We start from the raw sequence: 17989 nt of genomic DNA on the forward strand, positions 1-17989 counted from the left end.
CTTCCCACCACTTCTTGGGAATGGAACCAGGATCCTGCTTTGAGAAGGCAGTTCTCTATCCTGGAAAAGCCTCCCAGGTCCTCCCCAGTCTCCAGACCTGCACGGTGGGGACCAGACCAGTGTCTACTTCCTGGGGACACCATTGGTGGGTGTGAAACAATGCCTTCAACACCTGTGTGCTGGTGTCACATGTATCTGAGGCACAGATCATTATTACAAGAAGGGTTGGACACAGCAGGGAATACCTCTCGAAGCAGGTCTGGGTTCCAGCCAAGTGATCTTGGGAAAGTCATTGCCCACTGTTCTCATTTTCAGGTCTGCACCTTCAAAGGGTAGAAATCAGAGGAGATTCAGATGTTGTCATCCACTGACATAAACTTTCCAACCCTCCCTGCTTAGATTCAGGTCCTGTGCCTCTTGGTCCATTTGCTGGGCAGGCTCCACAAGGACTCTCAGTGACAGCTGCTTCCATGTGTGTACATCCCTATGTGATACTGACATCCTCGTGTGAGCAACAGAATGCAGCCCAGATGATAGGATGTCACATCCATTACAATAAAAACTGCCACTCCCCTCTTACTTGCTCTCTTAAGTTCTCCCTTTCTCCCTCTGTTCCTCTGTTAGCATCTCTCCCCTTCTCTGTCTCTCTCTGTGTCTCTCTCACTCAGTCTTTTTCTGGAACTGGGAGAGCAACCACAGGTGCTTTGAGCTGCCCTGTATGGAGACCCCATCAGGAAAAATCAAGGGAAAGTCGCATCTAACAGACAGATAGAACTAGGCTGTCAGTTCAAACAGAATCCTGACAACACCCATGTGAGTGAACTTGGGAGCAAATCCCCCCAGAAGAGCCTCAGTTAACACGGCTGCCCCAGCCTGTGAAGCACTGCAGGTCAGTCAGAAGCACCCAGCTAAATTGCATCAAGATTCCTGAGTCACAGAAACCATGAGGTGTTGAGCATATATCGTCTGAAGATACAAGATTTGGGAGCAATGTTGTTTATGCCTCAGTTTTTCTCTCTGATACTTGGCAATACTAACTCTACCTCCTGCAATATTAGGGAAAGTATTAAAGAGTGAATGTCTGAAAAATGCTTGAACCTGGTACATCTCAAGCTCTGTGTCTATATGTTATAAATATGTGTTTATCATTATCTAACACTGTTTGGATGCTCTGGAGGGTGGGGACTTGTGCCTGGATGAATGTAGAAAGCACTGCGTAGCACATGATGGATACTTGAATGACCGATATGTTGAAGGTGTGAAGTTATCTTATGCCTCACTGGCCTCTCAACACACATGTGATGAGCTGAGTCAGATCCCAGATCTGGAGGGAGAAGGGGCTTTTCATGGTTTGTAGCCATAAGTCAGTCTTCCCGGGATCTTCTGGGGTAGGGATGGGACTCCCTGGGTGGGACTGGAGGTGGTTTTCTGGGTCATCTGAGCCTCTTCTAGGGGATGGACAGAATCAATGAGCCGAGGACAGACCCTTGCCACAGCCCAAGGCCTGGAAGTCAAAAGGAGGAAGGAGACATCACCTACTCGGAGAGAACAGCAGAGTTTAGGAGGAGAATCTTAGGGTCTGTTCATGTCTATGTATGGATTGGAAAAGAATTTCCAGACACGGGGTATTTCAGAAGGGAGTGAGTTTATTAAGAACAAAGGGCAGAGATAATGAGAGGCACAGCATATATGAGGAAGAATGAGAGGAGAATAGAATTTGTTAGAGCAGAAAATACTGTTAGAACACAGGCCGGCTCAAGGAGAGCTGAACCCTCTTGTGGGCTAATAGCCAATTTTTATAGCCTCAAGACAAAGAAAATTCCTACTGGAAGTGTAGCATTAGGTGATTGGTCAGGATGCTATAGGGTGGATATTTTACCTAGTATGGAGTCGAATAAGGCCAGTTTAGGTTAGAGGAACTCATGGCAACAGTTGCTATGGGACTCAGTCAGTTCTGGATAATTTTGTCCTGTGAGCTTGGTACAGGGCTCCACACCTGTGACCTTGGTACAGGACTCCACAGGGTCCATTTCGCCAACTGCTTGGAAGGCTATAGACTCAGAACTTTGAATGATTCATTTTGACTTTGGAAATTCACCTTTCGTCTTTTTCTGAATTCTCTGTGTACATATGTCTTAAAAGAGTAAACTTTCTTGTAGAGTGTGAGCTGTAGGCCTCAAAGGGACCAGGAGAAGGACCTCATCTCCCAGGTGCAGCTGGAGGGCTGTTCCTGGTTCCAAGACCACCATGGTCCTTGAATGCTGGGAATCAGCCACCCCTAGGGGAGAGAGGCTCAGACTGGGGGAGGTGAGGAAAGGGAGGGAAGGAGCTGCCAGCCACTTTCCTATCCCCTACACCAACTACCTACTGCCAGAATATTTTTCAGCCTTAAAGAGGAAGGAATTTTTGACCTACATTAAAATATGGATGAACTTGAAGACGTTATGCTCAGTGAAATAAGTCAGACATGAAAGGATAAATACTGTATGATTCCACTTATATGAGGTCCCTCAGTCAGTCAATCAGTTCAGTCGCTCAGTCGTTTCTGACTCTTTGCGACCCCATGAATCGCAGCACACCAGGCCTCCCTGTCCATCACCAACTTCCGGAGTTCACTCAGACTCACGTCCATCCAGTCGGTGATGCCATCCAGCCATCTCATCTTCTGTCGTCCCCTTCTCTTCCTGCCCCCAATCCCTCCCAGCATCAGGGTCTTTTCCAATGAGTCAACTCTTCACATGAGGTGGCCAAAGTATTGGAGTTTCAGCTTCAGCTAGAGGAGTGAAATTCCTAAAGAAATGGTAGAATGGTGGGTGGCAGGGGCTGGGGGAGGGAGAATCAAGATTGAATGTTTAATGAGGACACCATCTCGGTTCTGCAAGATGAAAAGAGTTCTGGAGACGGTGGTCGTCAAGGTCGCAAAACAATCTGAGTATGCCGAATACCACTGAACAGTACACTTAAAAATTATTAAAGCAGGACTTTCCTGGTGGTGCAGTGAATAAGAATCCACCTGCCAATGCAGGGTTTGATTCCTGGTGCAGGAAGATTCTGCAGGCCTCGGGGCAAATAAGTCCATGTACCGCAACTTCTGAGCTCACGCTCTACGTCTACATGCTACAACTACTGAAGCTCTGGTGTCTAGAGACCATGCTCCTCAACAAGAGAAGCCACACAATGAGAAGCCTGCACACAGCAACTAGAGAGTGGCCTCCGCTTCCCACAACTAGAGAAAAACCTGCACAGCAACAAAATCCAGCACAACCTAAACAAATAAAAAAATAAAAATTTTAAATATGAAAAAAAAAGAATCCCACCCACCCAAATATTTCTGCTCTGTCCTGCACCATCTTCTTCAAGTCTGTTTGGGACTCACTGGGGCTTCTTGGTCCCTGGGTACGTACCCAGCACATTAAAGATCTTCTCCTCTTCTGTGAGCATACCACAGTCCTTGTCCTATTTCCCGCAGCTCACAGAGTCTGCACCCTGGTCCTCTCTTTTACCTGAGGGACAACTGGGCAGACACAGAGGATGAACCACGGAGAAAATGTTTCCCTGGCCTGTGGCAGGAAGGAGAGAGAAGTGACAGAGTGTGACGTTGGGAAAATTCTCCAGGTGCTATCAGGTCGTGGAGCCAGGGGATTTGTCAGCAAGGACTAGTCTGGTTGGTGGGCTTGGTGGTTAACTAGGAGGAGGGCCAGCATAATACAATCAATGTGTTGGTCATCCAATCAGAATCAACCTAATGAGGCCCAAATTAACACCATCTGTCCTCTGACTGATTCACTAATAACGATGTTTGTATCCTATCATCCTGATTCCATTTATTGGCTACAGTTATTATTCTTTACATATCTGGTATATTTTACGTAGTAAAGATAAAGTGATTTTTTTTTAAATGACCCTCCTTCAAAAGTTTCTCAAGAGTATTGAATTAATAACAAAGTCAATGAGCAGGAAATTCCTCCTAAAATTATCCTTAGTCTCTGGTTTTGACTCATCATAATTGATAAACTATCTTGACTTCTGACTTCTTTCTTGAGATTATTCTGGTTAAGACTGTAGGAGTGCAGCCTCAAGGCATTTGAGGCATAATGGTGGGAATATTTGATTTAGAAAGTGTGTGTGTGTGTGTGTGTATGAGAGAGTCTGCTACATCTTGGGGTGAGGTTGAGGTAGATAGACTCTTTCCCATGGGAACAGCTTTGCTGAGCTCTTTCTGTGGACTTCATTTTTTCTCATGGCTTGAACCAGCACTGTCCAACAATAGCTTTAAGCACTTTATATTTTTAGTAGCCACATCTTAAAAAGTAAAAACAAACAAGTGAAATTATTTTAATTGTATATTTTAACCCATTACAGCTAAAGATATTTTCATTGGTGAATGCAATCAATGTAAAAATTAATGACATATTTTACTTTTTCAGTATTGAGTTCCTGAAATTTATTTTGTGCTTTTCACTTGCAGCACAATTCCAATTTGTGAGACATAATTTATCCAACATACCTATTCCATATTTAGATTGTAAGGTTCACAGCTATAAAATGAGATTCATGTGTTTAAATTGACCCAAAGATACTTAAACATTTTGCACTTAAGGACCATGTTGGATGAATAATGAAAAGCTCCATGCTTGTCCTAGTAACAAAGTGGTCATTGTGACCTGACCAAGGGAAGCACCCATAGAATGGTGAAGTCAGACGGTAGTGTGAGGAGGTCTGAGGAGTTGGTTGGAGGTGAGGCCGCAGAGACACGTGATGTAGATCACCCTTCTCGATGGCTCACAACTAAGGGGCAGTAGTAGAAAGACTGTGGTTCAGGAAGTTCCTGGGAAGACTAGGTGAAGGCTTTCTGTGTAGTTTAGAGAGATTTGTAGGTACTTAAATGCTGAAGGAAGGATTCGGTGGAAAAGGAGAGGCTGAAAGTAAAGAGGGATATATTGGGATGGCAAACTTACTAAGAAGGAAGAAGAAATGAGGATCAGCATTGGAAGATAAAAGATGCTTCTTTAAATATAATTAAAGGAACTTTGAAAATAATGGAATCTTAGAGATAGTTGCAGATTTGGGGACTACTGCGGTAAAATTTCACTGTAATAGTTAACAGCTTCTCTGTGAAATATCAGGCAAGTTAAGGGACATGGGATGTGTGTGATGGAAAAAGGAAAGTGGAGAAAGCCTGAAACAGACTTTGGGGAAAATCCAAAAGTAAATATGCCAACACATAAAAAGAAAACAAAATTTCCAGGCATTATGGATGCTTTCCAATGGATGCAGATGATTTTGGACTTGCAGTGGTAGTAAAATATCATGTTGTGTGCTTTTCTTAGCAGTTACCATAAGACCAGCAGTAGCTATGGTATGTAAGGCAGTCAAGTGTCAGGTTTGAAGTTTGTTTGTTTGTTTGTTTGTTTGTTTTGCAAGACAGATGTGATGAGCAGTAAGGAATTTTGGATTATTCCAAGAGAATTACTGAGATCATAGTCCATGGAACCCAGGACTGATATGACTAGAAGGCAAGAAATTAAGATGAAGATATGGTGATCTGGTATAACAGGATCCTGAGGAGCAGGTATCTGTTGTAGGAGTCTTGGAAAAAAATCACAGACCAGAAATTAGTAGTGAGTTAATAAGTTTTCTGAAGTATTTATTTAGAACATGACCAACTGGGTGGAGATAAACATCAGGGATATGGGTGAGTTGCTAAGGGTGGGACAGTTGTTAATGTCACTATATTCTTAAGCTCTAAAGCAGCTACGAACAAGTGTCAGTGGGTTAACCAAATGAAGTCACATGACACTGAAGCATTTGGGATTTAAAAAAAGACTGAAGACCATGTGACATAAACTACCCGAACTTGTGCAGTTGAGAGTGATAAGGACAAAAAAGAATATAGTCACACTGATAAAGGAAGGGGTGAAGGAAGTGAAAGAGTTCACCTTACAAACTGATGAAGGAGGAATGAGCTGGGGTAATCCTGAGTTTTGACCTTGAGCTTTCTGTTCTTGACTCAGATCTGCTTGATGATGTTCAATCTAACCCTGGAGGGACAAAGAGAGGCTGAGGGTACAAAAGAGCCAAAATAATGGTCCAAGAAGGGAGAGTTCATTTATCATTTGGATTCAATTTCATGGTTTATTTTCATAGGGTACAAAGAGAAGAAGTATGATGGTGAAGACTTCACAGAGGAAGCATTGTGACTGTGGAAAACTATCCAAACCAAAGCCTGGTTTAAACATCTCAATCCCTTTGAGGATGTCCAGTTACATATTCAAGAGACCAGTGACTAGAATCACATCCCATCCCAGCAATGAGGTCAGATATTATCCCTGGGAGGAAACCTTGGACAACCCCCAACAGCTATACTGGCAGAAGAGATTGCAAGGACTCCAGGCTTGCAGCAGCGCAGGAGAACTGTTAAGTCCTCTGGATCTAGCCAAAGCCTTGCAAAAATTTGCACCAAGTTGTTCAGGTGAGTCCCTGCCAGAGGTACATATAGGTGGTCCAAACTCCAGCCCCATGGCCACCCCTGCGTGGTCTTCAGATTTGTCACAGACCATTCCAGGAGCTGGTTCTGGCACCCCACAGGTCCTCTGTGAACAATGTCTGGTAACTGAGGAGGATATCAGGAATCAGGAAAGAAGAGTGAAGACAGCAAGAGAGAGACTGGCAATAGCAATGGTCGCTGACAGACTGGCTGGCGAGGCAGAGAAAGTGTGGGGCCAAGAAGGATGCCCTGGGCCAATGCTGTGAAGAAGAAGAGAAGATGATGCACATGAAATTTCACACAACACTTTACTAACATCTCTTTGCAGTGTTCTTGCTTTGAGTTCTTAAAACTTAAGATATACTAATACTTTCCTTCATTGTAAATTCTGCGTGACAGAAAATATAAACAGGGATTTCCTTTTGAGGTGGGAAATTGAGTTCTCTCATTTTTAATTACCATGTATGTTATTTGTATTTTAAAGTTAACAGAGTCATCAAAGTCATAAGATTACTCAAGGTTTTGCTCTCACAGTTACGAACTCCCTAGTCTGAATTACATTTTTTGTGTGTGTTTGTAATATTTCCCAAAAAGATTCCCAAACAACATCTCATTAAAAAAACTTTACATCTATATTCTCAAATAAGATATCTCTATTTTTCTGACTTTTGTTGCATATGAATTCAGAAGTGCACGTAATGAAATACCAGACTTTCCCTTGTTTTCTAGACCTACTTGTGTTTGAAATTTCATTCATGAAAATTGACATGTCATTTGGGAAAATGATGCTGTCAAGAGGGACTGTTTTCAGCATCATTAATAAGAAGCCTGGACTTGTTTATATATATATTTGCCTGAACACATGTGCTGCTGCTGCTGCTAAGTCACTTCAGTCATGTCCGACTCTGTGTGACCCCATAGACAGCAGCCCACCAGGCTCCCTCGTCCCTGGGATTCTCCAGGCAAGAACACTGGAGTGGGTTGCCATTTCCTTCTCCAGTGCATGAAAGTGAAAAGTGAAAGTGAAGTCGCTCAGTCATGTCCGACCCTCAGCGACCCCATGGACTGCAGCCTTCCAGGCTCCTCTGTCCATGGGATTTTCCAGGCAGGAGTACTGGAGTAGGGTGCCATTGCCTTCTCGGCAACACGTGTGCTGTACTATTCAAATTCTTTTCATCATTACTTACTTTTTCCTGGTGGATTTATCAATTTCTGAGAGAGATGTTTTTTTAAAACAGAGTATCTGTATTTATATCTTCCCTAAAAATGAGACATTTTTAAATTGAATCTTCTCTAGAATGTGGCAATCATCTGGGACTTTAGTTAGAATGCCTTATTTTAAAACCAGTAATTATTTAGATACACTAATTGTTTTCTCTTCCTCACAACTCCTTTTATGTTTTGGGGGGTTCACATTTCATCATCATGATGTACATTCTTTACTGGTTCTTTCACAGGTGGCCCTAGGGAGATCAACTTTGGGTCTGCCAGTATGTTGGAAAACGCCTTCTTTCTTTCTCTGACAGTTTGGCTGAGTGTTTAATTCAGGTTCTAAGTAATATTTTTCCTTCCTCACCAAGTTACTTAATATCTGACTTTCCATATCTCAAGCTATAACATGGAAATAAAACCTCATGGGGTGATGAGCATAACCGAAATGATGCAGGCAGAGTTTGCCCATCATGCTGCTCAGCAGGTACCAAGCGTCAGCAGACAGCTCTTATCATCATTGTTGCCATCTTCAGAGAATGACTGCTTAAGAATGAGCAGCAGAAGCTCATGCCTGAAAAGGCAGAATGAGTGACATTAGTGTAATTTTGTTTGTTAGTCCTCGGGCATCTTCAGCTTTGGTTGTCTGCATAAGCTGTATCGATGGTGCCGTCTCTTCAGTAAACTCAAGGCAAAACAGTACAGCTTGCTTTATGTCTGGCATGTTTGAACTACTTGTGGAGGAGCCTCTGTTTTAACTGTCTAAATGGATTCTGTGTGGAAAAAATGAAAAAAGACTGCTTTGTTTTTCCCTCAAATTTTCCTCCCTGAGTTTATTCATCTTTACATCCAAAACAGACAATTTTTATAGCCTTGGTGTTACCCCAGGACTCATGCTTCCCAGAGACCTACTCATTCCAGTTTCAAGTCCCAGTAAGTAGGGTGATTGTCTCCATATTCATGACTCGCTCCTCCTGTCATGGCCTGTTTCCCATCTTGAAGGACCCAGGAAGGGTCTGGATCTGGAATCTCTCTTAGGCAGTTTGAGACTGTTGGGGCTTTGGGGTGGAGGTGTGGAGGAACAGTGATGCAGGTCATGGCATAGAGTCCAGGGGCACATGTGCTCCAAGGTTTCCTGGGAGGGGAGATGATCTTGCCTTGAGGTCACATTTCAATTTCATTTGAGGCCATGTCTGTGCCTGTTTCACCAATCCTGATATCCCTGAGGGATGACATGGCATGAATCCACAAGACCCAAGTCACAGTTTCCTTGAAGATTTAATGGAGAGAATAATGTTTATATGGATCCCTGTGAACTAGACAGGAGCCAGGTCAAGAAGGACCCAGAAACTCTGTCCAACGCCTCTGCTTTATTCTGTTCTAGCTAAGCCCTTTGAATTCTGGATGGGAAAAAAGGGGACTCGGGGAGATCTCTTCTAGGTAACAGACCCAGGCATTTCGGCTGAGCCTCCTACATCTGGCCCTTGCTCTTACAGGGTGTTTCTAGGAGGTGATGTTCAAAATGCTAGATGGGGTGGGTATTAGCTCATGGGATGGGTATTCAGGTAAGCTTGGAGCAGTGTTGTTTACCACCCATATTGGAAGCATTCTGTATTTTCAATCATCAATGCCGTGTCTGTGCATGTCTGTGGATCATCAGTTTGGTGGCATTTCCTCCATTGGACCTTCACATGCTTCCCTTTCATGTCTCTACTTTCAAAGGTCCACTAAGGAAGGTCCACACCACCCTGACATAACCACACCACAAGACTGTGGAAAAGCACACAGTTATCCCAGGGATGGGGGTCGGGGTGTGGGGCGGAGAGGGGGTTGGTACTGTAAGCTCATGGGCTTGGCCCCAGCTTCCCCATTAGGACCAGTTAGTAGCAACATGACTAAGTATGTAAAGTAGTGATTGTCCAAGATCATAGGCCTCAGAACCACAGGGACCCACAAGTCCCACTGGACAGCAAGGAAAGTATGGGGTCATACACTGGCCAGGATTACAGTCAGATATCCCTATGAAGCAGAGCTCAAAAGGAGCCATCAGGACCAGGCAGAAGTGACTGCGACATAGCTGATCAGCTGGCAAACCTTCAGGGAATTCCTGCCCTAAAGGGGATTGTAGAACAGAAGTGCAAGGATGCTGGAAATCTAGGTCACAGAGAACAGTGATATTTATGTAACGAGGTCCAGCTGTAGCCTCAAAAGCTGCATCACAAATCTTTACCCCTGAAGAGAAAATCATTGGGAAAAGGAATTCTGAGGTCATGGACAGGATCTCAGGAGGACTCAAATCTAGGCCTAGAAGGGCCTGAGGATGGAGAGTTCTACTGCCCTTAGTTTTTCTACAAATGTCCTTCCTCTAGCTTCATCCTATCTACTTGCACATCTTTATTTCTTTGCATATTTACCTCACTTAGAGCTAATGCAATTCAAGATATTAAACCAGAAAACTATAAATTCTTCATATTTGATCAAAAGAAACCTCCACAAGAGAAGCAGGAAGTGTCTCCTCTTCCCACAGAGCTGTCGGATGGCGGCCACTGTCCAAGTTCAGGACCCAGTCCCAGGAGGTGTTATTTAAACACACAAACGTTTCGAGTGTTCTTGTTCTATCTGTGAAAGTTTGAGGGGCAGCCTCTGCTCTTGGCCCAGCTGAATGACAGGAAATGAACCAGCCCTCTGAGGAGGGAGACTTGGGGCTTCCTTCACCAGCCAGAGAGCTGGCCCTTCTCCCTTCACCCACAACAAGCTGAAGAACCTACAAGACTTCTTAATTAAAAGAAGAATGTCAAAGTCTACATGTCATTTCAATGAGCACAGAATGGTGAAAGAACCAAATCACAACTCTAGGCTGTGAAAGAAACAGGATGTTAATATAATATTCAAACAGTGCATACTATTTACGACAAATAATATTACCCTTCCCCAGTCAGTAAGTAGGTGCAGGGGTAGAAATGTCAGGAAGATGGGGTGCGAAGGTCTCCTCCCTCTTGGCCTTCAAGGATCTTCATCTGTGTGGGAGGTCTGGCCTGGTGCACCCCAAGTAACCAGCTCTGTCCCCACCACTGACAATGCTGCTCCACTTGAACTGGTTTTGGGAGTGTGATTTGCCAGTGGAACTGGGCTGTGTGCTGGGGACTGTTGCTGAGTAGAGGAGACATATAACTTGTGGGGGCCTCCCCAGAACCACAGCTCCCCTGCCCGCTCTGCACTCTGTGCTCCAAGCCCTTGGTGAATGTTCAGCCAGCACCACCCCAGTTGCTCCTGCCATCCAGCATCCAGCCACCATCACTTGTTTCAAAGGAGAAAACCAAGTCCCAAAAAGCTGAGCAAGTCTCCCCATGGCAGGACTGATCAGCAGTGGAATTAGGACCAGAGTGCTGGCTGTTGAACTCCCCAGGCCCACACTCAGCCTGAAGCTTTACCAGGGCCCTGGATGCAGCTGCTGCCAGCCCAGATGCTCACTCCCCACTGAGATGTTCAGCTCAGTTCAGTTGCTTAGTCATGTCCAGCTCTTTGCAACCCCATGGACTACAGCACATCAGGCTTCCCTGTCCATCACCAACTCTCAGAGCTTGCTCAAACTCAGGTCCATCAAGTCGGTGATGCCATCCAGCCATCTCATCTGCTGTCCCCTTCTCTTCCCACCTTCAATCTCTACAAGCATCAGGGTCTTTTCAAATGATTCAGTTCTTCGCATCAGGTGACCAAAGTAGCATCAGTCCTTCCAATGAATATTCACGACTGATTTCCTTTAGGATGGACTGGTTGAATCTCCTTGCTGTCCAAGGGACTCTTAAAAGTGTTCTGCAACACCACAGTTCAAAAGCATCAATTCTTTGGCATTCAGCTTGCTTTATAGTCCAACTCTCACATCCATATATGACTACTGGGAAAACCATAGCTTTGACTAGATGGACCTTTGTTGGCAAAGTAATGTCTCTGCTTTTTAATATGCTGTCTAGGTTGGTCATAACTTTTCTTCCAAGGAGTAAGCGTCTTTTAATTTCATGGCTGCAGTCACCATCTGCACTGATTTTGGAGCCCCAAAAAATAAAGTCTGTCACTGTTTCCACTGTTTTCCCATCTATTTCCCAAGACGTGATGGGACCAGATGCCATGATCTTAGTTTTTTGAAAGTTGAGTTTTAAGTCAATTTTTTCATTCTCCTCTTTCACTTTCATCAAGAGGCTCTTTAGTTCCTCTTCGCTTTCTGCCATAAGGGTGGTGTCATCTGCATATCTGAGGTTATTGATATTTCTCCCGGCAATCTTGATTCCAGCTTGTGCTTCTTCCAGCCCAGCGTTTCTCATGATGTACTCTGCATATAAGTTAAATAAGCAGGGTGACAATATACAGCCTTGACGTACTCCTTTCCCTATTAGGAACCAGTCTGTTGTTCCATATCCAGTTCTAACTGTTGCTTCTTGACCTGCATACAGATTTCTCAGGAGGCAGGTCAGGTGGTCTGGTATTCCCATCTCTTTCAGAATTTTCCACAGTTTCTTGTGTTCCACACAGTCAAAGGCTTTGGCATAATCAATAAAGCAGAAATAGATATTTTTCTGAAACTCTCTTGCTTTTTCAATGATACAGTGGATGTTGGCAATTTGATCTCTGGTTCCTCTGCCTTTTCTAAATCCAGCTTGAACATCTGAAAGTTCATGGTTCACGTACTATTGAAGCCTGACTTGGAGAATTTTGAGCATTGCTTTGTTAGTGCGTGAGATGAGTGCAATTGTGCAGTAGTTTGAACATTCTATAGCATTGCCTTTCTTTGGGTTTGGAGTGAAAATTGACCTTTTCCAGTCCTGTGGTCACTGCTGAGTTTCTCAAATTTGCTGGCATATTGAGTGCAGCACTTTCACAGCATCATCTTTTAGAATTTGAAATAGCTCAACTGGAATTCCATCACCTCTACTAGCTTTGTTCCACTGAGATGATAATGGCGCTATTTTAAAATACAAACACTTCAGGGGATGTTGTGCAGTCTGTGAAAGCTCTGAGTGGCTGCCTCTGCTCTTCACCCAGCTGAAAGACATGAGATGAACCAGCAAGGGTCTGCAGCACACAGTGCAGTGGCGGGTAGAGAGCCAGAGGGGTCCCTGATTCTAGGGGAGGCCCCCAAGATAATCCATCTCTTCTGTTCAGCCACCACTTCCCCACATGGAGCTCAGTACCAATGGCAGATCAGACACCTGAGGCCAGCTCAAGGTGTAATAGCAGGACCCTGCGGGGCCTACCCAGGACAGGCCTTCCCCCTTATCCTCTGCTTTAGCCATTCTCTGAAGTTCTCAGATAATAGTATTTGATGCAAATTTTCTGAGTTCTTTTGCAGATGTGAACCACCCCCCACCACCATCAAATGGAAGAGCTACTTGATGACCATGAGCACATAGCCCCAGGCCTCCTGGAGCCTAAGGACTCATAATCTGAACCACTGTGACACCACCCTGCTGCCTCACCATCAGCCAATCAGAGAATTGTGCACAAGCTGATCATATACCTTGCAACACCGACCCACCTTCACTTACCTTTTAAAAATGCTTTGCCAAAACCCTCAGGGAGCTGGGGGCTTTTCAGAGAATGAGCCATTTAGTCTCCTTACATGGCCCTGCAATAAGGTTTTCATCGCTCCAAATGTTACCACCAAAATCTTGGCTTTCTCTGCCCACTTGGTCACTGCCTCCTGTACGATGTTATGAACCTCCATACATAGTTCTTCAGCTATTCTGCTTAGCAGATCTAATCCCCTGAATCTATTCATCAGTTCAGTTCAGTTCAGTCACTCAGTCGTGTCTGACTCTTTGCGACCCCATGAATTGCAGCACGCCAGGCCTCCCTGTCCATCACCAACTCCCGGAGTTCACTCAAACTCACATCCATCGAGTCGGTGATGCCATCCAGCCATCTCATCCTCTGTCGTCCCCATCTCCTCCTGCCCCCAATCCCTCCCAGCATCAGAGTCTTTTCCAATGAGTCAACTCTTCGCATGAGGTGGCCAAAGTATTGAAGTTTCAGCTTTAGCATCATCATATGGGGTTTGAATGGCCCAGTGGTTTCCCTACTTTCTTCAATTTAAGCCTGAATTTTGCAATAAGGAGTTCATAATCTGAGCCATAGTCAGTACCAGCTCTTTTTTTTGCTGACTATATAGAGCATTTCCATCTTTGACTACAAAGAACACAATCAAATGGATTGTGGTATTGACCATCTGGTGATGTCCTTGTGTAGAGTTGTCTCTTGGGTTGTTGCAAATGGGTGATTGTTATGACCAGCGTGTTCTCTGGACAAAATTCTGTTAGACTTTGCCCTGCTTCATTTTGTATTCCAAGGCCAAACTTTCCTGTTATCCCAGGTATCTCTTGAATTCCTACTTTTGCTGTCTAATCCCCTATAATGAAAAGGACATCTTTTTTGGTGTTCTAGAAGGTGTTGTAAAAGTCTTCATAGAACCTGGTCAACTTTAGATTCTTCAGTATTAGTGGTTGGGGCATAAACTTGGATTACTGTGATGATGAATGGTTTGCCTTTAGAAACAAACCAAGATCATTCTGTTGTTTTTGAGGTTGCCCCTGAGTATTGCACTTTGGACTCTATCATTGATTATGAAGACTATTCCATTTTTTATAAGGGATCCTGGCCCACAGTAGTAGATATAATAATGGTCATCTCAACTACATTCGTCCATTCCTGTCCATTTTAGTTCATTGATTTTTAAGATATTGATGTTCAATCTTGATGTGTCCTGCTTGACCACATCCAATTTACCTTGATTCATGGACCTAACAATCCTGGTTCCTCTTTAAGATTCTTCTTTACACCATTGGACTTTACTTTTACCACCAGACACACCCACAACTAAGTGTCATTTCTACTTTGGACCAGCCACTTCATTCTTTCTGGTTGTTGTTATTCAATCTCTAAGCCATGTCAAATTCTTTGCAACCTCATAGACTACAACACTTCAGGCTCCTCTGTCCTCCACTATCTCCTGGAGTTTGCTCAAATTCATGTCCATTGAGTTGGTGATGCTATCTAACCATCTCTTCCTCTGCCGCTCCCTTCTCCTTTTGCCTTCAATCTTTCCCAGCATCAGGGTCTTTTACAATGAGCTCTTCACATCAGATAGCCAAAGTATTGCAGCTCCAACTTCAGCAACAGTCCTTCTAATAAATATTCAGGGTTGATTTCCTTTACTATTGACTGGAGGAGAAAATGGCAACCCACTTCAATATTCTTGCCTGGAGAACTCCATGGACAGTAGAAAAGGCAAAAAGATTTTTTCTGGAGCTATTAGTAATTGCCTTCTTCTCTTCTCCTATAGCACACTGGACATCTTCTGGCCTGGGAGGCTCATCTTCCAGTGTCATAGCTTTTTGCTTTTCATACTGTCCATGGGGTTCTCAAGGCAAGATACTGGAGTGGGTTGTCATTTCCTCCTCTGGTGTACCACGTGTTATCAGAACTCTTCACTATGACTCATCCATTTTGAGTGGGCCTGCACAGCATGGCTCATAGCTTCATTGCAAGCCCCTTCAGCATAACAAGGCTGTAATCCATGAAGGGGACCAATCCTTTTACCACTTCCCAAACCTTTTCATGGGCTTCAAAATCACTGCAGATGGTGACTGCAGCCATGAAATTAAAGGATGCTTGCTCCTTGGAAGAAAAACTATGACAAACCTAGATAGCATATTAAAAGCAGAGACATTACTTTGCCAACAAAAGTCCATATAGTCAGAGCTATGGTTTTTCCAGTAGTTATGTACAGATGTGAGAACTGAACAATAAAAAAAGGCTGAGTGCCAAAGAATTGATCCCTTCAAACTGTAGCGCTGGAGAAGACTCTCAAGAGTCCCTTGGACAGCAAGGATATCAAACCAGTCAATCCTAAAGGAAATCAATCCTGAATATTCATTGGAAGTGTTGTAGCCACATGTTCCGGGAAACAAACTCACTCAGAAAGACAGTGCAGATAGTGGAGTGCAGTTTATTAAACTGGTGGGCCCAAGGCAGAGTCTCCTCTTAATCAAGGACCCTGACCAGTTTTTGTGAAAACCTTATATAGCCTAAGTGTATGTGCTCAAACCCACCTCCTCAATCAAAGTTAACCCATGATTCATGTGCGATAAGCCCAGATAGTTAAACAGTGGACATTTATCAATAGGCCTGTGGTCATACCCTGATAAGCATAAAGGGATTTATGACTTTGTTCTGTTACAGAGATAATTAGCATATTCTTTTAGGGGACGGAGATTCTAGGTACAAGTCCTGAGGCTCCTTCATCCAGGAGGTCTGGTTTTCCATTGGTATGTCGTTTCCATAGATACTAAGCATATAGCTCAAAGTCCACAGTCCAGCCCAAGATAGAGTCCTGCTTTCAAGATGGAACCTGTTCTGTCTGTTTCCTCCTTCAGAAGGACTGATGCTGAAGCTGAAGTTCCAATACTTTGGCCACCTGATGGGAAGTGCCAACTCATTGGAAAAGACCCTGGTGCTGGGAAAGATAGAAAGTAAGAGGAGAAGGGGACGACAGAGGATGAGATGGTTGGATGGCATCACAGACTCAATGGACATGAGCTTGAGCAAACTCCAGGAAATGGTGAAGAACAGGGAAGCCTGGCGTGCTGCAGTCCATGGGATCGCAAAGAGTTGGACATGACTGAGCAACTGAACAACAACAAACCTTCCCTATTTATCTTAAGAGGCTTGTAAATATTAAACAAAGGGGAAGCAAAGTCATCCTAGGGGGAACTTGCTTGTGCCTTTGAGATGCAAATGTCCCACCTGGCCTTCTCAGGAACTCTTACCTCTGCCATCTTTTTAAAATGCAAATTTTGAAAAGAGGGAGAAGTAATTTAGAAATTGACTCATCAAAGTTAAATAGAAATCCTAAGTATATATTTATCTATCTAGACAAGTGAGTTTTATTTGTTCTATCTGCCAGAAACCTAATTTTAATCCAACTTCTTTTGTAAACTGATGGGTTTTACATTGCTATACCTGACTATAAGGCTGAAATTTTAAAATAAGAACTATGAGGTCTGTTTGTGTGTTTATATATGTCCTTGTCTTTGGATAACATTGCTCAAGTTAATTTGTAAATTAGCTCTATTTAATTGACCTAAAGAAAAGTAAGCATTTATAAAACAGACAATTCTAACAAGAGAAATTAAGCTAAATGAATTATAGGCTCACATAAACTGGGAAACGTATATTATTAAATTAATACATGGTATTAATGTTCAAGTTTGTTGATCTAATTAATAAAGACATGTCTTCAGAGTTATCAACATTAAGTATAATACTTTTACTGCACCTAGGTTTAATAAAAATTAAACGAAATCTTATTATATCTTTTGCAAATTTGTCAAAGAGAAAAATAACCTGATATAGTGAAACTTTAAAGTAAAAGTGAACAAGATACGAGCTTTTAGGTAAATTCCATAGGAATAATTGTGTTCTCAAAAAATCTAAAATAGTCTCTCCAGATTTTGTTAACTATTACTTGCCTCTTGGTTTTCACTAAAAATTAAGGTTTTTAAGAGTTGGGGATTCTGATTTAAATATGTAATTAAAGCTACTAAAAATAATAAAACATTTCACTATACAGTAGGAAAATGGGATATGTTTTGGGTAAAAAAGGAATTTTATACATAGTCAGGCTAAGATTAGATTACACTCAACTTGGTAAATAGATTTTGTTATTAAAAGTAGACGGATGCAGGACCAGACTTGGTCCCTGTTTGCTAAGAGAACAAGTTTCCTTAGAACGCTGTGTCTGATAACAGACTGTTTGAACTATATTGCCTTTAACTGATTTATATTTGTTCTTACTCTATATGACCAAATTTTTTAAAAAAATGTTTTTATATTTCTTACAAACTGCTATCAAATTATAATTAAAGATATGTTGGGGAAGAGTGTAATTTCCTCAGTTCTGTCTGCCACAGCAAAGATTTGAAACAGCGGGCCAGTGTCATAGCTCAGTTACAGTTCAGAGTTTTATTTGGCAAGCAAGGAAAGTACACCCCTGAGGCGTGAAGGCAGACTGACCCCATACGAGTGGCCCCAATCCATCTTGGCTTCCTCCTTTTATATGTTTGTCTCTTCCCCCTTGAGCTTGCCCTATGAAAATAGGGCTAGCCAAGAAGGGGGTGTGTTTGTTTCACCTGAAGTTCTCAAGCCAGTCCACAAATTTTCTTTTGTTCCACTTTCACAGGTTTTTCAGTTTGTCTTTTTTTTATTTTTTTTTCTTTCTACCAAAAAACTAAATATGATTTA

The 17989-nt window shown here is 43.0% G+C and overlaps 1 protein-coding gene and 1 long non-coding RNA gene across 2 annotated transcripts; one reads left to right on the forward strand and one right to left on the reverse strand.

Moving 5' to 3' along the window:
- Nucleotides 1-4752: 4752 nt before the first annotated feature.
- LOC129630261 (methyl-CpG-binding domain protein 3-like 1) lies at nt 4753-7950 on the forward strand. Its single transcript, XM_055550784.1, has 2 exons — nt 4753-5572; nt 6148-7950. Exon 2 carries the CDS (start codon nt 6166-6168, stop codon nt 6751-6753), a length of 588 nt encoding a protein of 195 aa, XP_055406759.1. The 5' UTR covers nt 4753-5572; nt 6148-6165; the 3' UTR covers nt 6754-7950.
- A 549-nt stretch (nt 7951-8499) lies between these two features.
- On the reverse strand, nt 8500-13418 carry LOC129630264 (uncharacterized). Its single transcript, XR_008703625.1, has 2 exons — nt 13237-13418; nt 8500-8965 (listed from the first exon to the last, which is right to left on the reverse strand). It is a non-coding gene; the product is annotated as an uncharacterized LOC129630264 (long non-coding RNA).
- Between the last annotated feature and the right edge of the window lie 4571 nt (nt 13419-17989).

Source organism: Bubalus kerabau, chromosome 16 (genome assembly GCF_029407905.1).
Source record: "Bubalus kerabau isolate K-KA32 ecotype Philippines breed swamp buffalo chromosome 16, PCC_UOA_SB_1v2, whole genome shotgun sequence".
Taxonomy (NCBI): domain Eukaryota; kingdom Metazoa; phylum Chordata; class Mammalia; order Artiodactyla; family Bovidae; genus Bubalus; species Bubalus kerabau.

What these genes read in the sequence shown, in the direction of transcription:
- LOC129630261 (XM_055550784.1), top strand. Translation starts at nt 6,166, where the DNA reads ATGATGGTGAAGACTTCACAGAGGAAGCATTGTGACTGTGGAAAACTA.